This window comes from Convolutriloba macropyga, chromosome 2 (genome assembly GCF_964194025.1).
Source record: "Convolutriloba macropyga chromosome 2, txConMacr16.3, whole genome shotgun sequence".
Classification (NCBI taxonomy): Eukaryota; Metazoa; Xenacoelomorpha; order Acoela; family Convolutidae; genus Convolutriloba; species Convolutriloba macropyga.
In genome coordinates, this window is record NC_134469.1 from 29,105,022 (window position 1) to 29,131,351 (window position 26,330).

Genomic DNA, 26,330 nt, shown 5'->3' on the forward strand with positions numbered 1-26,330 from the left:
CTCTGATAAATTGTCAAAATCTACCACATTTTCATTCAATTCATCCTCGCTATAATTTCGTTGGTTGAATCCTGGGTCGGGAGGGCTTGAGTTTGTGTGTGTGTCTGCTTCAATGTTGTGAGTGACTGGTGGAGTATGTGTTGTCTCTGTTTCGATTTCGGATTCGCTTTCATAACCCCAATCCGGATCTTGCTCGATCATTTTGAAGAACATTTCTTCACGAAGATTTTTATGGCCAAAGGGAAGTGTTAATACGTGGTCACTTAGTATATAGCGCTTATCGTCGTATCCTGATAAAGACTTTTTGTTGACAACAATTGTCTGCAGTTGGTGCTTGCTGGAGGCAATTCGGGTGTTCATCAGCCGCACTGTTTCCCCCGAGAGAATAGACTGCTTGTATAAGCGGTGGTTCAATTTTTTCCGGGCATCTTTTGTCACTCCTTTTGCCGACTGCTTGGTTGTGCCTGCAAAAAACTTAACAATCATTCAATTGAACAATTTTCAATTCTAATGTTATCTTGTCAATGCTTGTATGGGCCTTTGTGTGAATGTGTTTGCTGTATGAAAAATAGTTCTGTGCTTGCACAAAAATTAAAAGTTACCTTCTGTAAGGGCAATGGAGTAGAGTTTTGGCTTCAGTCCACAAAATTCACTGATGCTTCGGCCTGCCATTTCATCCTTGAACTTAAGAGTCACACGCGCATTGGTTCGGTTGTGTAGGGGGTGTTCAGCGGGAAAGTTTGAAAAGTCAAATTGGTCCATCACGCTTTGCTTCTTTTGCAGCTCGACAAAAAAATCCCGTGAGCGAATTTCATACACGAACGAATCCGTATCGGAGTAAAGAAGCGTACAGTCGAAATGCTTCTTCATCGTGTTGTAATGAAAGTCAAACATGAACTTTTTTGACAAATCAAGAATGCAAGCCCCGACTATAGTGGGTTTATCCCAAAGAACTTCTGATAGGGACAACGTTACGGAAGCCAAGTTTTCATCAAAGATTTTGAATGATTGAAATTCGGGTTTATTTGTCCACTGATATACTTCCTCTTCAGAGCGAAGAATTTTCACTCGAATTCGATTACGCTTTCCCTCGCATGTTTTTCCAAACGAAGAATTGACCATCAGCTTGTAGAAATCCTCCTCAAATTTTGTTTTTGCTTCTTTTCTTTTTTGTGTATTGAGCTGTACATAGGGGGTAAGCCACTTCCCCTGTTTAAAACACGCGGTGAAGCTTAGCCACCTTCAGTCCGAGTTGTACATAGAGTTTGAGTGTTTGGTAGTGCAGAGTATAATTCAATTTGGGGAAAAGTGTCTGAATCAGCTTTTTTGCTGCGGGGGGTGCTCGGACATTCATTTGATCAAGCAATCCTTCTTGATAATGACTTAACCACAGTGCATCTATTGACTCTTTTGTTGGAGCAAGGGGAAAATCCGAATGCAATTCATGCAGTTCATCAGGATATATTAAATCCACTTCTACAATAAATCCCACGTCGTTGTCATCAGGCGTGTTTAGTATTCGCTGCAATATTTCTTTTTCATTCTCATTTGTCCATTCGCTCTCGTCGAACATTTCAAAAGTACCAATAGGAAGCGGGAACTTTTCCATGATTCCTCCGTAGAGATTATTGGCATCAATCATCAGGATGAAGGTTGATTGTTGTTTTGGTTTGTAGTCAGGCATAAACTTGTTGTTTGCTTTGCACAGTCTTTTGGCGAAAACTGAGCTGACACCTCCTCTTATTAAATTTTCAACCATATCCAACTGCTCCCTTTCCGTGAGCAATTCCAAATCGGGCTTGCATATTTTTAGCATTGCATCGCCTGAAAAATTTGATGCTGTATAGTACTGGCAGCAATCGAGGCCGTAGGTTTCGTAGCATACTTTTCGAAAGCAGAGAACTACAGTAGCTAGCAAAAATACATCAGTTGTCAGGTAAAGGTTATAGTAGTCGCCAATATTCCTGCAGTTGAAAAGCTCGAAAACTTCTAATGCTCTTGCGTATTCGGCTTCAGTAACAGTCACTTCTTACTGCTGTAAACTGTTTGTCCACTTTTCCCTGGGAGGTAGTTCGACTTCATCCAATTTTTCAAACGAGTCAATGTAGCAATAGGGGAAGCTACCTTTTTGTTTCAATTGATCCACTGATGACCGGGGCCATTTTCAGAAATGGTCTTCTAGCATCTTGAACTGATCATGTGGGAGGTTCTGCACCAATTTATCGAGCGATGAATGCATGAATTTAAATGAGTCAAGGAGGCGAATATATTCATACTCGTTTATCCAAACACCTTTCCTATTTTGTCTGGATTTTATGTACACACCAATTTGCAGCGATATGAATTTTTCGCTTGTACTGGGTATTATCGCGAATGTGTTGCGTTCATTGGAGCTCTTCAGGGCTAGTATTACATGATGTAAATCATAGTTTGCAAGGTTGTGCATAAATACTGGAGTGAAATTCAAGGTTCTTCGCTTGAGGTTGCACTGTGCGTGTGCCCAGCCCAGAAATTTTCCTGTGTAGTGGCAATGATCTAGCACGGTTGTATCGTCAGCACTTTTATCCAGTTCTGCTTCACAAATCCAACAGGTTTTTGCCTCTTCTTTGGATATACTGGGCAGCCCGAAAAAGTTTCGGTGTTTTTGTTTCTCATTGTAGATTTGCTTTCCCACTCGATCGAGAGTTTTCACAAACTGATCCATAACACCGGGTCCGCATTGAAGGTCAAAGAAAAAAGGCTTTTGCTCTTCTAGTGCAACAAATAGCATTGCATAGCTGCATGGTTTGTGAATTTCAATCGCTCGGGTTTCTGCTTTTTCGGGGTTGTTTTTGCAGCCTTCAACGGGTACAATTAGTGATTCTAGATCAAAAAAACCTACAATCGGGGCAAACCAACGCGCCTGAACATTGTTGAATTGAAATTGTTTTTGATCACTGCTGGGCATTTTGATTATCGCTTGTTTGTTTTGGTGACATAAAATTTCATGCTTCTCGTGACGCTGCTTGGAAGTACTTATGTTGAAGCAATTTCTGCAAACGTGATTATCGATGCGTGGTTGAATGTTTTTGTACTTGTGTATGAAACCCTTGATATTTGTGATTAGGACATAGTGATGCATTTGTCCATCGCTCAGTAGTAGTACGTCGAGATTGAACTCGAACTGTTTCTTATTGGAGATACGAAAGGGGATCAGTTTTCTGTCGTGATGCCTACAAAAAGTAGTCAACTAAAGTTTTCGCCTTTTGTTTTTTTTTATGGTTTAACTTTTTAAAGGTCACAACAGGAGGGATTTTTTTGGAATGGTTAATTTCAGAAATGAAAAGGAAACTCACCTGAAGACGTTGACGCGAACATTGTTGAGATCCTCAAAGCGATTCATTTGGTTGAGTCCCATCGGCATTGCGAATTCTCCTTTTGGTTGTTTTGCGGAAGGGTTGCTGGCGTCATACAAATTTGGGTTTGATCGTTGTCTCCATGAGTCATGGGAAGTTGTCAGGGCGGGTCCAAACAAGTTATGATATTGCGCAGTAAAGCAATAAAGGAAGCATCTCTCATCTTGTTGGTTTCGAATATTCAGCAGAAATCTACTTCGTGCGAGTTCAGTTGGCAACGCTAAGTAGGAGGAAGCATGAATGGGCTTGACTTTCACTAGTCGATTTTCAATGTTATTGATTTGATGGATTGACCAGCCGCTTCCGTGCGAAGAAAAATTGTTGAGTGCAAGCAACATTTGCTCGGTCATTTCTGTGAAACATTCGTTGGTCATTCCGGCAAAATCAACGCGTTGCATTTTGGAATTTGCATAGATCGTCAAGCGTTCATCTTGGCTGCTGGAGACTTCTGATTCCACAGGTTTTCTGAGCTCTATAGTTGCAGTAAATTGAACTTTTTGCGGCTGAGCCTGAGTGTTCAGCTGAATGATGTTGTCGATTTCTTGTTGTTTACTGCGCATGAAGCTGAGCAGGTCGATTTCATGGGATCCTACCGGAATATCCTAGGTTTTGAGTACACCGCCGAATGCTTGCTCGGTTGCCAAAATTCCCGCTTCTTTGTCTTTTTCTGCATCAGCATTCCACACTGGTAGACCATGAATCTTGTTCATGTGTTCCATGTAAGCCGAGTCGCCAACAAAGAATTTGTTACAGTACAAGCAATAGCGGGGATTGACTGAAAGGTGATCCTTTCTCATGTGATTTTCCATTTCCAGTACTTTGGTTTTTGCGAATCCGCATTCATCGCAAACGAAGGAATTGTTTTGTGCATATTGTTTGTGAACAGTTTGATTGTGTCGTCGGAGGCTGCGTTTATCGGAGAGAATTTTATTGCAAATGGAACACTTCTCGGAACTCATATTTTTATGAACACTTGTATCAATTGAGAATGGACTCAAAAGCTTGACTTGATTGACAGTTTTGTTTTTGTAAAATTTTGTTTTTATTGAAGGCAATGTTGAAGAAATTAAAGATAAGTCAAGGTGGTTTCAAGGTGAAGGCAAACAGCAAATGAAAAGTATTTTGCCCTGGGGGACAAACGATTACAGGTTTCCGTGAACCAATCAAATCGCTCCTTTCATTTGTTTACTGATAGAAAGAGCGGCTTTTTGTGTGCAAACATTATGCAGAACAGCGAACTGTTAGGTAAACATTCAACCCAATTTTATATTTGTCCATTGTGTGATATCCTTTTTATTCGGTCTGTGGATTGCGGGTCGTAAGTTTTACTTACTAAGGTTAGGTTTGCGTTAAGCAAATATCAGGAAGCCTTGAAGACTGTAAAATAAATAACCAACTAGTCTTGTGTTTGCTCATTATATGGTAACTTACTGTTTCAGCTGCGGAGATTTCAGGGGCAAAGTTGCTCTTTATGTTTGCCAACCCTACCTTTTTTCTCACTTTTGTTTGTCTACCTTGGGCCTGAAACAGTTGTGCGCTAGATTGTTTATTATTTAATGGGTAGATAAAAAGAAATTACCGCCTGATCCTATGCTTATTGACTCTGAGCTTGCAATCTCCTAGTACTTTGAAAAATCGTGTTCAATCATGATCAATGAGGAAAATGATTAAAATATCTATGTAAATCAAGATATTTAAATACTCAAATGTACAATGAAACGCAACTGAGTTTAAAATTGAGAAAGTTTAAGTTTCTTCGCAGGTGCATAACAAAGACTTGAAGGGGGGTTTCATCAAGGTCTAGATCATCCGAAAATTTGTTCGAAAGTAAAGGAAGTTGTTTTTCGGGAGTTTTAATTGTTTCAGGATCCGGCTGTGATTGGTCAAAAGCCCAGAATTCTGATTTTTGCTCCACTTCTTCTAACTGCCCGAGCTGATTTTCCCAAATTTCAATGCAATCATCGTCATAATCTGCAAACAATTTTCGGGTTCGCTTGGATAAGGTTTTCACGTCTGCTCCCCTTTTCAATTTGATAGGTGTAATGCATCCATAGTATCGTGGCGAATAGGGTGATTCAGCTAACACCGAGTTTTTTTCTGGAGTTCTGGTGAGCTGGAAAATATCGTGTTGTTTTGTATAGTCGCTAATAGGTTTAATAAAGTTGATCGGTAAAATAAAGCTGTTTTCACTGCGTCATAATCCAGTTTTATCATCAAAAGTTTCCTTAACCAGTGCAATATTTTTGTAATTGTGACACATGCGAACTAAGGTTCGTGTCTGGCAGTCATTAGCTTTTTTAATTTCCAGATAATCTGTGGCCATTCTCTTCAACAATTTTGAAAAGTAAATTCAGGAATAAATTGAAGGAACTGATCGCTATCGACGAAATGAGTGTCCGTGTAAAAATCAGTAATTATGGAGAGCCACTGATTTTAATTGTAATAAAACTATGAACAAAGTAACAGTATGATTAGAGTAAGAGATTTATAATGGAATTCTACTCTAAAATGTTTGTTTGTTTTATTCAGAAGCCTAACGTCATGATGACATCATATCTATAAATAGAAATAACCACATCCATATAAAAAATATCTATTCTTGAGTCGGACACTCTGTAGAAATGAAAAGTACAGCTTCCATGAGGCGAGCCAATTTATCCATTGTTAAAGAAAAAGAATTGAGTTTTGGTATTTTCGGAAACTGTCGAGATCTGGAATTTGTTTTCCTATGATGTGGTCTGTAATGTTTTGCACGACGATGCTGCATTAGGGATTGGAATGTATTGAACTCTCTTGGACAATTATGACATTGAATCATTCTGGTTTCTGGAGAGATTTTTTTTGATCTTCCATATTGAAAACTTTTGTGAAAGACCATTTTGCTAGTAATGACTGAAACTTCAAAGAAAGGGAACCAAAGATTTGTTTACAAGAATTCCTGGCGTCTTTTTGGGGGAAGTTTTGTTTGCTTAGCAAACTTGTCTAGACAGACCAGCGTGGGTTTCTAAATTGTTTACAATCCATTAGACCTAGATAATGTTATGATCATTTGTTTAGTTCCAATAATTGGAGTTAGTTCTGCTCTCTTTTTGACTAAAATGGGAATTGTTCTATATAAAGATGCTGAGTACAGCGACTATCATTTGGATCTGTCGCTCAATGAAAAACGGCTTGTTAGAACTGCTGTTAAGACTTATCATACCACTGGCACCTATTTATCCTTGAAATTGTTCAAACGTGATAGTGAACAAGTCGATTGGGATTTCAATCAAAAAATTACACTATCGGCGCGAGAGTTTCGGTTGCTATGTCAAAACATAGAAAAACTAGAACAAATGCTTGATCAACCGGTTGGCTTGATCGACTCACTTCTAAAACTGGATTCAACTGATGACTCGAAGCGTCCAGCAAAACGTGCCAGCAAAATATCGACTCAGCGCCAAAAGAAGATACCAAAAACATCCGTAACAGTCAATGAGGATTCGGAATAGTTTCTATTATACCCTTTGAATTTGCTTCCTGTCATTGTTTATGCATTCATAGTTAGTTCATTAGCTTTTTCTTTTTCTTTGTTCGTTATGGTTGAGGCAATGTATGAAAACAGTCCTGAATATTTCAAGAAATTCCAAAAACGTTTCAAGTATAATATTTGTGAGACGGAACCAAAACTTGAAAACACAACAATTGAAAATTATGCATATGGTTATCATTCATCTGCAACAGTTATCGAAGGTTGTACTTTTGGCTCCAATCATTATCATGTTATGTATGAATTTGGTTCGCAGGATGATAATATATTTGATTCTCTTTATGTACCTGCGGTGATACCGTGTCTCGTTAACTGTTTCCAATTACCTATTCAGCCTACGCAAAAAGACTTTATCAAACGTGGTACAATAATTTCACGACTACATGTTGCTGTTGAATACCTTTCAAAATCAACTTCTTCTTCAGTCACCAAGAACCGGAAACAACTTCCAGCACCCTTGAGTGAGGCAGCTGCAAAATCTATTAGTACTTCGACGGCCAACAAACGTTCTTCTACAGTCCCTGATGTAACTATTAAACGATTTTGTCAGCTTATGCTAGGTGAACACTCCTCAACTCTTTATCAGATTATGGATATTCTGCTTAGTGGACACGGAAGTTTCGTGCGAGAAACCTCAAACTCTTGCATAACCTTTCAATTTTGTAAAAATTAATATTCAAAATGTGTTGTTGTTTGAAAATTAAATTAAATTTTACTTCATATGTTTTACAAAAGCTAGCAACTCTAATTCATTTACATCAGGTATAAATGGAAATTTCTCACTATAAAAATAATGAACAATATATATGCAAAATTAACCACAAAGCTGGGAGTCTGAGGATTGCAATGGAGACCGAATGTCTCTTCTATGTTCCATGATATCCATCATTATCTCCAAGTCTTTACACTGTTGTAAACGGTTGAAAATATCCTTGTAGGTGGTCAAGGGTAGAGCCAATGGATCTGCAAAGTATATTATTGGGTATGCATATCGTTTAGCTAGCACTACCCAGTGGGTTTCAATAGAGTTGGATCGTGATGCATTAACAATAATAAATGTGTTGGTCTGCAAGTTCAGAGGATAATTATCAGCAGCATAAACCCCTCTGAATTTGAATTTGAGATGTTTACACTTTTTCACTTGATGATAAATTTGGTCTTCGTCCATTAGTATGTGATCATGGGAAGAGCGTTTTTAGACGCGTTTCTTGCCGAGTCAATGTAGATAGTAGATGCTTTTTCTCCAAGAAAAAAAATTTCAACGTTATGAGCTAACGCTGCATCGAAATTGAGTTCGACAGACAATGATGAATTTGTGAGCTCTGGATGAATAAAGTCATGAGTTGCCTTTTGAGTGCTGGTCAGATCAAATACCATTATATAATGGTTTGCGAACTCACTCAGAGGTATTCCATGGCCATTTTCTACATAAGCTAATGCACTCATTGAATTGTAGTACAACCTCTTGTTATCAGTTGTTGACATTGGAGTTCCAGCCGTTGCAAAACCATTTCGATGAATGGTGATCTCTCTTAAACCAAATTTTTGATAATGAAATGGATTAGCGGTGTTGGTACCGATGAATGCTGTACCAACGCATAATGCAACAATGACTCTTCTGATTGGCTCTTTAGTGAAAATATCCTCATGTTTCCAGCTTTGTTGGCCTGTTGTAGCCAAGAATGTTTTGGTAATTACTTCATTGTATCGGTAAATTGCCGGAGTTTTCAATAATGTCTTCTCAATTGCACCTACAACATTATCTGACACCGTCATCTTCCTGACAAATAAATTAGCCTCATCTATTTTAACCTTGTAGTGTTTCGCTGCGTCTTCGCTGATGACGGCAAAGTCATCTTGAGATCTTCTCATTGAAATGCGTAACGTAACTCCACTAACCAAATGTTTCTCACATGAAAAGAAATCAACCGCCAACTTTCCATATAATGTTATGCGTGCGGATTGTCGCACTGTTCTTTTTCTTATATCTGATATTGCTGCTGGAATAGTGCCGGGGTTTTCTTCATACTCGTAACCCTGACATTTCAGCCAGGTTTTCTTTGCGTCTGTCCCATGAGAGAATTCAGTTTCTATGAAACTTTTGTGTGCATAGTGTCCATTAGCTGTTGAAATTTTGATACCATTTGCAGAAACAGTACAGTCGGGGAAAAGTGAATGAAGGATATTATTAGCAAAATATGGAAGATCACTGGCATTAGCGTCACCAGCTGTGTAGCGCAAATCCGTTCCATCGATTTGAAGTATTCGACACTTGATTTCCAGATAAATTTTTTGCAAGTCAATAAAATTGTTGCGATCACCAACAACTTCAAATTCCAATGATGAGCCCGAAGGCGAATAAAGCGGTCCTGTTTTTTGCTCGAATGATTTGTCAAATGTTACCAGCAAAGGTGGTTTTTCAAATAAGTCTAAAGAACTGTGAGTGGCTTCAGATGGTATTACAATATTAGTTCGCATTTTTCACTCGCGAGAAAAAATCCAGACGACTCCTTTTCGGACGGGGTTTTCGAGAAATGATTCTTCTCGTTGATATTTTCCGTTTTTGGTTGGGTCTCGTGTATTGTCGTCTTTTTCGTCTAATTATTTTACGGCCTGATGCAATACGCGATTGAAGAGATCCACCTATTTGTTTGCGAGCTGTTTTGGCAACTGTACTTTTCAGTGCTTGTTTTGCTGACTTTCTTTTGGTTGCAACTTCTACTAACTCCGGTGCTCCTTGAACCAATAAATCACGACCAATCTTTTTTGCTGCGGGCCAGAGAAATTTGCGTGCTAATGGCAGAGCAACTCTTCCAATACCTGCAGCAAGGGCTCCAAAACCGCTGCCTCTTTGTCTGTAGTGTCCGGAAAAATGCGGCATTGATTGAGATGCTTGACTGCTGTAGTATGCCTCCATATTAAACAATTTTTTGAAACTTTAAACTGACTATAACTTTTCCGGTTCCAGTAAAAGGAATTAGTTTTCCAGTTTCGTTTCTCAACTCTACCTGAATGTTCTGGATATTGTTTGATAATATTGGCTTGTAATCTAAATTTGTGTAGGACTTGTGGTGTATGGGTGTCACCGTGTTTATGCTACCGTTTCTCAAACGTCTTTCAGACTCAATGATTTTTATTACCGGAGCTCTCACGTCACCAACGTTTTGATGTTCAATTATATCAATGTAAACAAAAATTAACTGTGATCCGCAAGTGATATCAACTGGAAAATCTCCAACATGTCTGTTCAAAGAGTTGCCCACACTTTCCGACTTGTAACCAATATGAATAAAACCATGATTCGAATTGTCCTTTGTTCCTTTAAAACCAAGAATACTGGGGACCTCTTCGTTCTCAAATGACAAACCTTCGTTAGGCCCAAATTTCAAAACTAACTTTTGTGTTACAGTGTCAAAATCATAGTCAAACTGTTTCAATTGAGCGATTCGAAAAATTTCATCCAGAAGCTCTTCTGAACTGTTGTATATACCTTTGCGAATTCTTCGAAGTTGTCCGGTGCGGTTATTTGAAGCATCAAGTTCAGCGCCAGAATTAACGTACGCAACTATTTCAGCTGAATTTACATTGTTGATGTTTGATGGAAATGATATTGAAGCAAGGGCAACTTGCCAATCTCCATCTAACTGTAATGGTTGGGCTAATTGGTTTCGAAACTTAGCCATGGTATTATTGGTAAAAATTCCCATTGATGCATTTGATATCAAATCAATTGTAAATTCTTTATGAATACTCATGTTTTGTCTTCGAAAGGAAGGACGTTCACTTGGACTAATTCTGGTTCATAAAATTTGCCTTCAATTATAACGTTGTTTGCATCTATAAGGTTGTATGTGGGTGGACTGAGGGTGGCAACCTTGAATACTGTGAAGACTTCGTCTGTATAATTTTGTTTATAACCTTTCCTAAATATTTCGTCTGGCTTTGCAATCCGAACCAGGTCTCCTTCTTCGTATTTCGGCTTGTATTTTTTGTGCTAATTATTAGGGATATTAGAAACGGTTCATGTTTTTTGAAAGTTTTATTAATTGCAAGTTGGGTAACACGATTAACACGACTGTTTATAGTATTTACAAACTGGGGCAATTCCTTAATATAAGTCCAAGTCCAATTTTCCTCCAAGTATTTGTGAATGATATTTTTGAGCGATCGAATATTCCTCTCAGCAAATGCCGACTTGGTTTCGTTTTCGGTTGTATATAAATGAATCTCCTTCTTTTCACAAAACGTTTTGAATTCACCTTTAAACTCGGATCCCTTGTCTGTCCAAACCCTTTCTGGTTTTTTCTGCTTTATCATTTTTTTGAACGCTTCAACAGCATCTTTTGCATATAAAGCTTTCATTGGTTGCACTCGTATGTATCGCGATAAAACATCAACAGCCACCAGTAAATATTTGACTCCATTGTTGTGTTGCGCAACTTTATCCATATACGCCACATCGACAGACCAGATTTCGTTTATTCGGTATGCAACAACTTTCAGTCTCGGAAAAGTTTTTCTGAATTGTTTGTATTTTGTGTATGGGGCTTTCGACTGAAGGTATTGAACAACTTTTGATCTTGGTAAACCGCTCGCTCTCCTCAAATTAGCAATGCTACCAAAAGCTGCACTACCTTTTGTGTATAATTGGTTTAATTGTTTAACGTGAGAGGAAGTAATTTGCCCACGAGCTAGACGGTTGGATTTCGTCTTTTGCATCTTCAAAGCTTCCTTCATCGTCGCCAGAAGCCTTTGATTCTTCTGTTCTAGAGACTCCTGATTCTTCGTTTTCGGGTTCATCCTCAAATAACTGTAACTTTTCGTTTAGTGATAAGGTAAGAAATTTTTTTGCGTATGTATTGCAAGTTAATTGTGAACTGATATCTAGAAAGGTCAGGACTTTGTAATGTTCGAGTGAAAGCTTCGATGTTGTCTGCTGTAGATCGTAAAGAAAATCTGCGACAAGAATTCCCGTGCCTGAATTATTAACCATTAGTCTTGATGTTTGATCCAACGATAGCGATTCTGACTCTTCTATTTTTTCCAATAATATGCTCGCTTTTTCAAACTTTTTTCTGTCAAGGTGTTTAATATCTCTCAAAACTCTCTCCTTGATTTCAGGTGAAACTTCAGGCGAGGATTTCAGGCGAGGAATTTTCTCATCTGTAGTCTCATTCATTTCATCTTTGACAGTCTCCAAAGTATTATCTGTCTGCTGTTGCGTGTCTTGTTGCGGGGTAGAGGGTGCTGGTGGAACCTTGCTTCTCTGCAACAAGGATATTTGTTTTGCTTTGTCTCGGACATTTTTATTGTTGAGAAGTTGAGTTATTTGGGGTTGCTCATTCGCATACATTTGGCGAGGAATTAGCACAAACTCTTCAGTGTGCATTTTGCTCCAGAAACACAATACAAGGTAACGCAATGAGTTTAATTAGACGGATTCCAGAATCTGATCGACAAATTTTGATTCTCTCACTTTTTTCAACTCGCCTGTCTGCAAGTTTACGTAGTGGTTTCTCGAATTTTTCTAATTCTACTTTATTAATTGGTACAACTCCAGAGAGTACGTTCATCACACAGTCACTCAAAAACCAAATGAAATCGCCCTGATGTAAGGTTTTTATTTGAGCTGTGTTCTGATTCCTGTTATTTGCCCATTGCTTGAGCATAAGCAAATGTTTCTTTTTCATTTGTAATTGCTGTAATGACTGCTTCAGGGGACGAAATGTAAAAAATAGAAGGGTCCGGTCCAATAAGTTGCGATGAAAAACGTAAACCCTGGCTGCTTTTTGGGTCGAGATCAATCATCAAATGTCCAAAGGGCTCCGTAGTTGCTAGTTTGTATGCTTCTTTTATCAATTGGAGACAATTCAACTGTTTTCCAAGATATTCAATTTGTTGAATGTCACGAAGCGATTTGAATAATATTATGTTTGTTGTGTTCAGATCAATGGTTCTGGACCATTTGCTTTGATGGAACAAATTATGCTTGACGTATATAACATGTAATTTGCGATGACGTCCTGAGGTAGCTATTTTTACGAATTCTTTATCGTTGAAAATTTCTTCACATGAATCGTCATAGATAAGCAGACAATGAGATAGGTTTTTTGTTATATCAAGGCCTGAGTATTTTAGAAACTCGATCCCTGGTATAACTCGTTGCATATCTTTGAAAAGTGGTTGGAACTCTTTGTAAAAATAATAAATTTTTTCAAAGCGGGGATAAAAGGTCGAACCTTTTAGCATTCGAAACAAGAGTTCTGTTTTACCACAACCACTTGGTCCTACAATTGACATGAATACCCTGTCATGTGTAAGAATAACTTTGTTCATAGTTTGGGATTAGGTAATATGTAACCAACTAGACTTGATAAGAGAGCAATCCAAATTGATTTCTCTTCACAGCTTTCTGATAGTAGAAAGAGCATAGAGAAACACAGAATGATCATTAACACAATGATACTAACTTGAACAAAAAATATTACTTCGGACCTTGGCACTGTTGAATTTGAACAACAACGCCATGGGGGCCTCTCCTTGTTTACATCGAAGACTAAATTACTGATACTGGCGTCAGCCTCGTCTCTTTGATTCATTGGAGAAAATTAATTAATTGAACACTGAATTGAAACAAGAATGATATAAAATGTTAAATTTTTGAATTATTCACTGGGCAACTGTTTCATGTACCAGAACTCAAACAAATTGAAATCTTTAATATGACTTTTTATCTCTAGTTTATAACAAACAGTTGATGAGTCATTTTCATTGAACGATGGTTGATTGAAGACTTTTTCAACTTCGGGGTGCTCCAAGACATATAACCGCAACTCATTCGGCATCTCATTAAGTGTTAGCTCACGTTCTGGTGGTGCTTTTTTCAATCTAAATTGAGGAACTTTTTTGTCCGCCCATTGCTTCCAACGTGGGATTCGCTGCTCTTTGGGGGACTCCATAGGCTTCTGGTTTGTTTTGATCATAGCCATAATTGAACTGATTCCGATGTTCTCGAGCTCTCTGCTTATTTTTTACGTACAATTGGAAGTGATAGAAATTATCTATCACGGGAAGGAAAGCTCTGAAGCTGTCTAGCTCGTCGGGGGAAAGAGTAATAGTTGCAAAATAACGTTTTGCTGCTGTGCTATAAAGCGAAGTGTAACGAGGTTGTTGTGTAGTGTTTGGCTTATTGTTGAGATAGTTCGCTCGGTTCTGTTGATCACTTGAGAAATTATTCTGTATTGGTGGATCCTGAACTCTGTTGAATATTACTATAGGTTGATCGTCAAGTGGGGTCAAGCAAGTAAATATCTTCAAGTTGTCTGACAGATAGGTCGTTAAAGTTGCCGTGTCTTCTCTGTGCATCACTTTGTGTCCACTGTGAAAATATTCTTGCTTTACGTTCCGCGCAGTGATTTGATAATTGATTGTTTGTTGAACGAAAACTTGAATGAAGATAACAGGGGGGTACTTGTGCTTCTGATATTATATCTGAGATTCGGGGAAAATTTAGATCCTCCAGATTATAAACAGTTTTTTGTAAAAGCTTAGTGAGGAGCGCACACTTTTCAATGCCTTTGGCAAAAAAATTTTTCTGGGTGAATCGGAAACTGAAACTCAGACAGATTGTTTTCAAATCACAGTAAGGTATATCACCTTCGTCCCAATCAAGACCGTGTAGGTTGTTGGTCAACCAAATAACAGTTTGTCTATCGTGTGCGGGTAATTCGGTGAATTTAAGTGGGGGTTTGAAAAATATTGTATCGTTGTAACTGGAACACAAACTGAGTTCTTTTATAATGAATCCAAGTGACTTGAGTTTGAAACCTTCGAGATCGAGGACAATTATATTTGCGGATTTGCTGCCAAAATTTTCTAGCATTCCAATTCACGAAATAAATGTGAATGAAAAATTTTCACTGATAGAATGAATAATATTCCTGTCAAGTGTCCAAAAAGACAGTTGTTTACTGGTGAGTAACGGAAAGCGTAAACATATCCAGGGCCTTTGTTTCTGCAATCTTTTATAAATCCAGCGGCGTCATGCAATGCAGCATGAAGTCGTAACACTTTGCTTCGTTTCAGTAAAGGATCTAGTCTTGAATTATCAATTCCAATGAAACCACCATAGGGTCTAAATTTAAGTGCTATTTCCCCGTCGACTTCTGGATCTAATAAAGAACAAGCAGCTACGAAATATAACTCTCGATAAGATATGTGCGTATAATTTATGTTACCTCTCAGTGATAAAACTTTTTCATGAATGAGCTTGATGTCTTTTGTTCCTATTGTATTCATTATTTACTGCTTACTAAACGTGTGCGTTTTGAATTTTTGTTTATAAGTCTCTCAATTCTGATTGGTTGTTAACTCATATAAGAAATGCAGCACTGCGATTGGTCAATTTATTTTTGGAAGTGTTGTGACCCTGAACATGTTTGGGCATGATACAATGACTCTCTACTTAATATATCATTAATCATTTTATACATCTACTAACAGGTTAGTTATTTTATTGTTGTTTTCGCCAATTTATGTATGCATTTATGGACATAAGAGAGTATGACCATAATTGTGTACATACTTAAGTGAAAACTTGTTTTCTAGTACAACTCTGGGTTTTTTTTATCAATGTGTATGTATGTATGTATGTATGTATGTATGTATGTATGTATGTATGTATGTATGTATGTATGTATGTATGTATGTATGTATGTATGTATGTATGTATGTATGTATGTATGTATGTATGTATGTATGTATGTATGTATGTATGTATGTATGTATGTATGTATGTATGTATGTATGTATGTATGTATGTATGTATGTATGTATGTATGTATGTATGTATGTATGTATGTATGTATGTATGTATGTATGTATGTATGTATGTATGTATGTATGTATGTATGTATGTATGTATGTATGTATGTATGTATGTATGTATGTATGTATGTATGTATGCATGCATGCATGCATGCATGCATGTATGCATGTATGTATGTATGTAGCAGGATGGCGCAGTGGAAGCGCGCTGGGCCCATAACCCAGAGGTCGGTGGATCAAAACTACCTCCTGCTTGATATTTTAAACGTTCAAAATCAACAAAAATTTCTTTACCATTTTTTTCCAAGTTTTTGTCCCCCCTTATATGAGGGGACAAAAAATTTCAAAAATTGCATTTCGGCGAAAAAAACAAGGGGGACAATTTTGGTAATGAATCATTGCTTCCTTTTAGGTCATTGACCTATTCCACATGTATTAAAATCACGTTGCAAAAAGTGTCCGTCCCCCCCCCCCCCCCCCCGTTGTTCCTCTAGTCAGTTCTTTTTACTACTGACGGGGTAGACCAATAAGGCCCAACTTTAGATGCCCGCTACCGGAGTTTTGTTCTTATAAGCCTTAGTTAGCATCTAAATCATTTTGGCATGGATACTAGCCGCTGCATCGTGTCATTAAGAAACAGGATTATGCATAACTATGAAATCCAATCAAAATAGTTTGCACTTTAAAATGTTTTTTACAAAATTCAATTTTGAACATTTTTTATTCCTTCAGTCCCAATCGGTGTTATCGGAATCAGTGGCGGCTGTTTGTGGCAATTTTTACCGTTTTTGTACTTTTTTCAATTGGTCTTCCATGTAGTCTCTTCAGTCAGTCATCAGGGCCCTCTAGTGACTCATATTCAGGTCTAATGAATGGGTGCTTTTTATATCTACGATTTTTGACGCAACATGTTTCCAGACAGTATCAGTTATCTTCTGGAGTTTGCCAGATTTTGTAGTTTGTGCTCTTCTTTCGCGTAGTCTCGCTTAAGAAAGGTCTCATAGCTTATTTTGAATCTGTTTTGTCGCTTATATTCATATATAACTTTTTTCATGACTTTAACACATCTGGTTTTCCAACATTTTTTTTGCACGTTGAGAGTTTTTGAAATTGTTATTGTCTGGTTGCTTAGTTTCATTAATGAACAGAGTTATTCAGTCTATTCAGACTATTTTGTCATAGTTGAATCCTTTAAAAAATTTCAGATAATTGTTGATGATTTTGTCTTTAAAAACATTAGTTGAACTTGATTTTTGGTTGCTGCCTGTTTAATAGCCGCCGTCAGCCTCTTATCGGCTATTATTTAGGTGCTCTGCATTTTTAATTCGCTTTACCTTAATTTGCTATACAATTTGTCTCTTTCAATTTTTTTTCTCTTTCAATTCCGATGTGCATCAAGCGCGCCAACGGCGGCCGTTTTCCGGCTATGTTTATATTTTTGCGTTTGTTACATCGCCCTGAAGTGTTTCATTTAGGTTGATAGATGCTTTCTTTTGATAGATAGTGCAATAGATATTGCAGATTTCAAATTTTAATTGCATAATCTACTGACTCAGATTCCACATCTTCATAGACATTGGTAAAAATCGATTTCTGCTAAATGTTGTTTGTTCTTTTAATTTGTCTCTCAGTGGTTTTTCTACAAAGTTGGTGTTTTCTGTCTATAGTCCCAAGGTGCTAAATAATTGCTCTCAAACGAAGTTTGTAGCAATTATATTAGTCTTGTCGGTCTTTTTTTTATGCGATTTGTCGCTTGACCGATTTTTCGTCTGACGCTTTTGACTTTTCGTCCTCAAAAACGGGATAAACAGGTAGCGCCCAGCGGGCATTAAGTGCTCCTAGAGCTTTTCAGCTCTGTTTCAGCTCAAACTGTTTTGGAGACTTATACCTATACTTATGGTGTGAAGGGCGGTTCTTAGAGGTTGAAGACACCCCCACTGTTGGCCCCCCCTATTGCCCCCCACTGCGCTGTTGCCACCCCACCACAGTGTTGCCCCCCCCCCCCCCCAATCTGCCCCCCAGTGCCCCCCACCCTCCGCCCGTCCGTGGCTAGCTACTGAAGAACAACCGCTTGCTAAAAACGCAAATTTATACTTTTTTGCAATTTTTTTCAAGCTTCTTGAAAATTTTCGACTTCTTTGATTTTTATCAGCCCTAGGTGTCAAAGAACCTCTTTTAGTGTTTGATAAAAGTTTACTGCATTGTTTCTAGTGGTAATGGAATGGTTTCAACATTTTAACGTCACGAATTTTAGCAGTTTTTTGACAAAACGTGCAATTTTTTCAATTTTTGTTCCTTATTCAGGTCTTTCCAGATCCAGCGGACAGAAAAAATCCTCAGGGAGTTGATAATAAGTTATGGCAAATTCCTAATGTGCACGGAATAGTTTTTCAATTTTTTAATGTCACAAATTTTTCGCAATTTTTTTTTTGAAATTTTTTGTAGTTTTTTAGATTTTTTCAGCCCAACGAGCCAAGGAAATTCCTCTAGGGTTTGAAAATAGGTTACTGAATAATTTTTAGATTAAGTGGAATGTCCTGCAAGATTTTAACATCTCGATTTTTAGCATATTTATGTTATTTTAGCCATTTTTTCCAATTTTTTGACATTTATACTCATTAGTTAGATTTTTTAAACCTCACAAGTCAGAAAGCCTCCGTCAGGGTTTGATAATAAGTTACTGGAAATTTTTTGATGGTCATGGATTAATTTTCATCTTTTTAATATCACAAATTATAGCAATTTTTTGAAAAAAAAATGCTTTTTTTCATGTTTTTTTGAAATTTTTTGTAGTTTTTTACATTTTTTCAGCCCCAAGAGCCAAGCAACTTCCTGTAGGGTTTGAAAATAGGTCACTGAATAATTTTTAGATTAAGTCAAGTGTCTTGCAAGATTTTAGCATCTCGAATTTTATCATATTTATGATATTTTTAGCCATTTTTTACAATTTTTTGACATTTATACTCATTATTCAGATTTTTTGAACCTCACGAGTCAGAAAACCTCCGTCAGGGTTCGATAATAAGTTACTGGAAAAATTTTGTTGGTCATGGATTAATTTTCATCTTTTTAGTATCACAAATTATAGCAATTTTTTTTATAAAACTTGCAATTTTTTTTAAGTTTTTTTAAAAAATTTTTTGTCATTTCTTAGGTTTTTCTATCCTCTAGGGCCACGGAACTTCCTCTAGGGTTTGATAATTTACTATTGCATAGTTTATAGATGTAATGAAATGTTCTTCAAGATTTTAATATCACGAATATAAGCAATTTTTTTAAAATATTCGCAATTTATATTTTTGATTATTTTCCGGCAACAGAGGCCCTCGAACCTCCTCCAAGCTGCTGCATAATAAGCTTCTGCATTTGATAATAGGCTGTTGCATTTGATAATAAGCTGCTGCATAGTTCCTAGAGTTAATGTGATCCTAGAGTTAATGTGCTGCATAGTTCCTAGAGGTGATCAACATTTTTTATGACTCCAGTTTTAGTAATTTTTGGATAAAATTTCAAATTTCAAATTTCAAACTTTTCAAATTTTTGGAAAATTTGTTTGTTCCAAGTGTATGGATTTTTATGAGCCTGTGAAACTATTTATGGCTTGAATCAGGGATACCGGATAGTCTGAAAATGAATGGTTCTTAAGATATTAATGTCGTGCTTAATCTTCTTTGCGTAATGCCAACATCTCTGATCCTCATTATCAATGACTTATAGTTGAAATGTTTTTTATCATAACTGATCTAACAGGCGCTTTTTAGGGAACCATTGTTAATTGCTCTCAAAAGCAATTTGTAGCAAATTTATTAACCCTGTTTGTCTTTTATGCAATTTTTCGCTTGGCCGCTTTTTCGTCTGACCCATTTGACTTTCGTCTTCAGAAACGGGATAAAGAGGTAGTGCCCTGAGGCCAACCGCTCGCCGGTCGTTTGAGAGCAATTCGCCCGACATTAGTCGGTTATGTTTTTTTTTCGTTGGACCTAATAACTCACGGCCCTTTTTTGAGAAGTGAAATAAGTTCTCTATTTTTGTTGTTCTGTTTATTTTTGTGGACGTCTTGGTGTACGATTTGCTTATTATGAAAAGATATTCTTTCGAGGAGTCTGTTTGTTCTTTTAATTGTAATTCAGGACTGGTCCTGTTATGTTTATTCTTTTTAATGGATCTGACTGATTTGTTAATGTTGATAGAAAATCATTAAACTGAGAGAATATTCTTGTGAGCATTTTGAGTGAGTTAAATAATAAGTTCTAAGTGCAGCGTTGATGGGGAAACGATAGCGAGAATTAAGCTACTGCTGATTAGCACTGCTGTCGTTATCATGAATGTCTTCTTCTTTGCTGCGTGTGTTGCGTACGTTGAGGAAGCCTCGGTTTTTGAGGTCCAGTTGGCTGCCGAATCCCACGTACCTCTGATCACTGTCTAACCACTTGCGGTACTTGTCCAAGTCCTCCTTCTGCTCTTTGATCATGAGTTGCTTCATAGGAGTTGATTTCTGCATCAGCCGCTTGTATTTGTCCACTATTTGTTTGCGAGTCACATCTGTATTGTAGGCAGTCGCGATCAGCACAAACTGTTGCCGCGTACCTAAATTGTTCAAAGTTTTGAAAAGGTCTGAAAATGGCAAAATTTGCATGTTTACGCATAAGCTATAATATAAAGAAAATGTAGAGTGAAACTGTAAAAGTAAGAGTGGAATAGTGAAAATTTAAAAGTAAGGTGCGAGATTCCTGTGCCGCTAAAATTCCCTTAGTATTATTGAGTCCGATTGCTGCAGTACTTCGGTAGTAAAGGTGATACAGTACTCGTGTGGGAATGATAGTGCAAATATCTGCAATGATTGGCCATTTTATGCTATTTCTATCCGTCAATATCATAGTAAGTTTTATAGCAGTCGTCATCTACGCGAATTAATGCGTTGGTCGAATTATTGACTATTCAAAAGGAATGATCGTTTTGATCTCAATCGTAAGGGATCAGGTGACTTTACCCTGTCTCATTCCGTTCATGCAAAATTTTTCTGGATGTCTTTTGACGAAGTCGGGAGTCTTCACTTTCTTGTCGTGGTAGAATGCGTTTTCGTCCTCTTGTGTATCTTCTCCATTCCTCAGTCGCCTCTCTGGACTGTTGAACCTGTCTGGGGATCCGGATGTTTTTGTTCTGGTATCTTCCTCTTGTCTGGTTTCCAATGGTGGTGATGCCTCAATGGGATGAGAGGGCGAATCTCTTCGACTGCGTGCGTTGTGTCTGCGCGGGGATTCGTAGAGACCCTTACGTGTTGGTGATTGTGATTCCTGGCGATTCTGAAACACAGATATCGTCACGCCCATGTGAACTCATGCTACTCAAATTTGTTCGCTAATTATTGGGACAGAAGGGAATTATGCTGCATTTGCTCAAAATTTCTAACGGGAAATTGATAAAACTTGAATTTGAGATCAAGGAAAAAATTTTAAAGACCAAATTAATCGGCCTTTAGTTACCCTTTATTTGTTGTTTTGCTATATACTTCAAGAATAGTAAATAGTCTCTGGTGCGGTTTGTCACCTTTTGATTAGGCGATCTGTTTCTGGCTTTCTGAGATGCTAGAAGTTTGCGTTGTGGGCTCAAGTCTTTCTCCTGTTCGTAATTGAGAGGTGATTTCCGAACGAATGCTGTTTTTGTCTGTTGTCGGCTCCTCGGACTTGTTGCTGGTAATTGTTGGGATGGGTGAGTTTGTCTGCCGATGCTGTTTGTCGTTATGGAAGTTTCATTGGTCGACATTCTACTGACTGCTTCGCTTCGGATACGACGGTAGAAGTCGTATTCTGATTCGTCACTCGCGAGGAGCAGTTGAGACGTCGATCTGGACTCGGAGAGAAGGTAGGCCGAATTAGGTTGGGGAGCGTAGTCCACTGAAGTCTTGCTTCTCTGAAAAATTTCATAATGCCACCGCTTTCACTTCGACTATTTGAATCTATCATGTTCAATTTCCTGCAGAGTTCTATTGGATGTAATTGACTCTTATGATTGATATCCTTTTCAAATGGAACTTTTGTGTCTAAATGGTTATAATCTAGAAAATGTATCTAAACGTACGATTAAATATTATAGCCTTAGTGGATCAAGTTATCAAAGTTCCTCAGAGTTTACTGCTAACTTATAGTCCTCCAATTATCTTCGCTTCGCAGAAAGGTATGAACTTGAAGTAGCAATCCGGCTTTTGAACGCGCGAGTTTCTCTGAGCATGATCTAATGAATATTACCACACGGTTGTTATCGCCACCGAGAAGTTATCAATCTCCGAGGCGAAGCCGATGTGTTATGATAACTTCGAGGGTGACTTTTTAGACTACAAGTTTGTCAAACTGTTTCCATCATTAGACTACGAGTTTATCGCCACTCTTTTTATCGCAACTGTTTATTTAGTAACAGTGGCGATAAAAGAGTGTGATAAACTCGTAGTCTAATGATGAAGTGTTTTTCCAGTGTCGATCGGGCATTAAAATTTATTACACTGGCAGTTTATTTAACTGCTATCGCAACAGGTGTTTAGTTGCTCTCAAACGAAGTTTGTAGCAATTAGATTAGTCCTGTCGGTCTTTTTTATGCGATTTTTCGCTTGACCGATTTTTCGTCTGACGCTTTTAACTTTTCGTCCTCAAAAACGGGATAAACAGGTAGCGCCCAGCGGGCATTAAGTGCTCTTAGAGCCTTTCAGCTCTGTTTCAGCTCAAAATGTTTTGGAGACTTATACTTATGGTGTGAAGCGAAGGGCGGTTCTTAGAGGTTGAGACCCCCTGTTGACCCCCCCTTCCCCACTATTGCCTCCACCCCCCCCCCCCCACCGCGCTGTTGCCCCCAACCAACCCAGTGTTGCCCCCCCTAATCAGCCCCCGGTGTACCCCCTCCTCGTGGCTAGCTACTGACGAAGCCAACCGCTCGCCGGTCGTTTGAGAGCAAGTCGCCCGATGTTAGTCGGTTATGTATATTAATCGAAATTTAACTGTCAACGTTTGCTAACGCTGGTAGACCTGATAGTTTGTTGAGCTTGTTACCCGATTAATTGCTCTCAATAATTGCTTTGGTAAAGTCTAGGGCGTTCAATCCCTGTTCAGTGGTTTTAGATCTCCCTTAATATCGATGTATACGTTTATTTTTCAAAATTAGGGAAGTCTAATTTACGGTTTGTGAAGTCTCCGATCTCGCCAAGTGCTGGTTGCTTTTTTAGGCATAAGCTACCTGCGACCAAAGCCTACCCCTCGCCAGTTGTTTGAAAAAAATTGCCCGATGTTGTTTATTCATTTTTAGATCAGTGTTGTCAAAATTAATGATTGTGTTCCAGCATTTTTGTTCCGACCAACTTTAGTGGGGGAAGAGCTAAATGCTCAACTGGTTTTTTTTCGTTCAGTGAATATTGACCGATCGATGTATTCATCGTAGAGAGCTGTGAGTGGTATCATTGGAAAGCCCGTCCAGTGTAGAAAATATAATTAAAAACAGTTTTTTGTTTTGATTTTTGCAAGGAGTTATCGAGGTTTAATGTTTTGTGAACATATGACTGATCTGCGTTGGTTCAGATTTTTTGTATTTGTGCCCAAATTTTTGTTAGTTTTGCTTTAAAAAGCATGTTAGAATTGTTAACTATAGTGTCATTAGCTTTATCTTTAAAGACAAAGGAGTGTTGCTGAACTGATTTATCCAAATTTTTGAGTGATGCTGAACTCCTTTGGCTAAATTGTCTCAAAATTCAGCTCTCTCAAAATCAAAAATGGCTAAAAATGTTTATTTATCCCATTTTGATAAAAACATACCCAAAGTGCAAACCTAATAACTGGTCATATAATCTTCCCAAACTCCTAAGAGGGCTAGGTTACTTCTGTTTCCTATGAGAGTTTTCTGGAATTAAATAATTTCCGCTTCTGCTAAATTAACTCAATAATTATCCGAATTTTATCATTTCTTTTTAATATTGATCTGTTTTTCGGTCAAATGATCTGTTTCACTATTATTTGGAACTATTAAGTGTCTGCAATGGACAAGCAGTAAAAGTCAGTCGAGGTTTGGTCTAATCGGGGATTCATACATTCCTAAATGTCTTTGGATTGTGTTGGCGTGCTTTCTCTTTTTAAATGTTTTCCGTTTTTGGTTTTTGTGTTACCTACTGACAGGATGATGTTTCAAATCAATGCCCTATTATTGAGATACCCCATTTAAGTGCTTATGAGGCTCAGCAGAGATTTATGTTTTATTTTCGGTCAAACCCCATGGTTTTATGGCTTCAACGCTGTTTGCGAAATTTTTCCTGCATTTGTTTATTTGAAGCTTTTTTACCTGGTCTGACGTCTTAGGACAGCTCTAACTGGCGTTCTAAGGAATTAGAAGTCAATCTTTTTTAATATTTTGAAGCTTATTTTTATGACATTAAAATTATTAATTGCTTAAAAAACAATGGATTTTGAGCTCCACCATTTTTTGTCTAATTTCTGACATCTTGTAGCTTAATCTCGTGTGGTTTTCGTGCCCGTTTTTGCGGTTATTTTTTGTTGTCTTGTCACATTATCACATTAATTCAGTTGATAGGTAACGACTTTCTTGGTTTTGAATTTGATTTTTTTCAAAAATTAGGCTTCTTTTAACTGTGCACTTCTTGATTTTTTTTTCAGCTACCTGTTGCCTATTCTCATCAAGGTCAGGTGCCCTATCTTTTTTTTAGTGAAATGCAAGTTAGTGTTTTAAATTGTTTTATGATATTTTGTTTTTGTTATTAGGTGCTTCTCTCAAAAAATGAAATAGACATTGAGTTTTGGTCTTGATTAGTGTTAGATTAGTTTTTTTTGCCTAGACCAACTAGTTTTCAATTGAAAATTTTTAAATTTTATGTTCTCATTTAGTAGACAAAGAAGTCAAAAATATGGCTGATCGGGGTCGGAAGATGACGTGCAAACACACATTACCGAGCCTCCTTTTTATACTTTGTAAGGGTTCATTGCAAAATTACTTGACCAAAGCTTTCTAATTTACTTCTAATTTGCTTAGTGTTCTATTCCACCTTCACCCTCTTGAGAACGTACAGGAGAGAACAATTGTACTAAATTCTTGCGCAAAATAGTATTAATGAAACAAAATTGTTGGACAAGCTCTTGGGAGCCTTGTTATGTTGTCTTTATTGCGTGCTGTTACCCAAAATTTTAATCCAATGGGCTCTTATGAAATTTACTACCAATTCCGTTCAGGTCTCTCAATTTGGCAAGTTGTTAAAATGGATGGTCGAAAACAGTACAAGTGCGAGTTTATGTTCTTAATATGAGGAGCAATTTGCCACGTAATGGTTTAGATCTTGTGCTTAGCTGTTCTTTTTTCACTGGTTTAGCTTGAAACTCTTCAGCTGGAAAGCAAATTAAAAAAAAATTCAAATGTAATTAAAGCACATTTAGTTGCGAAGATGCATTTGTTGCCTGGAAACTTGAGATGAAAACTGAGAATAATCCCATGAAAACTGGATTTTGAAGGTTTTTTCATTGCCACTATAATGTTTTCAGCGTGGCTGAGTTGTCGGAAAGTTATTGGACTGTGAGGGTCAGATTTAGATAAAATATCTATAGTTGAATTTTGGCGAGGCTGATTAATAAAAACTGAGCAAGTGTTACCTCAATCTGTTGCAGTCTGAACTGAATCACGACTGGAGATAATTCGCCAATCTCTAATGGACGCTTCTTCTTTCTTCTCATCGTTGTTTAAACTTGAAGCAACATTTTATATGAAAATGGATGTGATTCAGACAGGCCAAATATCTATGACAAAAGTAAAGCTTCTTTATTTATATCAAATTGACTTAGTCAAAGCAGCAGCCGGTCCGCTATGAGAGAAGTTATTTAGCGCTATGGAGTGTATACAATGTTTCAAAAATAGTACCTTGTTGCTTGGATGAGATTAATTGTTTGTTTTTCGTTGTTTTGTTGTTGTTGTTGATATTAGTGGTAGAAAAGCCCCTCTGTATAGTCTCCACTTAGAGTTCCATGGAAATCTGAGCTGCCTCGTGAACAAGCCTAAAATAATCCGGAGCAGATGTTGGACCGACTGGCTTCCTTGCAACCAATTGATCTAATGGCATTGAACTGTATTTTTTTGTTTGTGTTGTTTATATTGCTCATTGAACACGATTGAGATGGAAAAAGGTTTGTGTGTGGTAATAATTTTAGCTTGGTTTTGTAGGAATATGAACTTTAATTCGTTCTGCGGCTCAAAGAGTGGATTATTGTTGTTGTGCAAATTGAAAAAGTATTTGTAGATTGGTGTTTTAAACTGATGTAAATTATAGCTCGAATGTTGGTGGAATACTATCACCCGTAAGATAATGTGTAGTTTGAGTGTGGCAACTGCTGTCATAAACAGCTGCATTGATGACGCTTAAGAGTCAAGTTTGGTGTGTAATTCATCATTCTGTTCAAATAGCGTGAACGGTTCTGTACAACACAGATAGTAAGTCCATGTTTGGAGACGCTTTAAAGCACTACAACAATAGCACTGTCATGTTTGTGCTTATGCTTTGCTAGCTGGCTGGCTGGCTGCTTCTGCTGGTTTTTTTATATTCAAACTAA

General features: G+C 37.6%; 2 protein-coding genes across 2 annotated transcripts in view; one reads left to right on the plus strand and one right to left on the minus strand.

Annotated features, from left to right (window-relative positions):
• Positions 1–26,330, plus strand: part of LOC142358608 (uncharacterized) — a 591,411-nt gene that overhangs the window by 435,806 nt on the left and 129,275 nt on the right. The window lies entirely within an intron of this gene.
• Positions 19,948–25,600, minus strand: LOC142335230 (uncharacterized). The gene is made up of 4 exons (XM_075383630.1): positions 25,380–25,600; positions 21,298–21,660; positions 20,741–21,053; positions 19,948–20,337 (listed from the first exon to the last, which is right to left on the minus strand). Exons 1-4 carry the CDS (start codon positions 25,458–25,460, stop codon positions 20,042–20,044), a joined length of 1,053 nt encoding a protein of 350 aa, XP_075239745.1. The 5' UTR covers positions 25,461–25,600; the 3' UTR covers positions 19,948–20,041.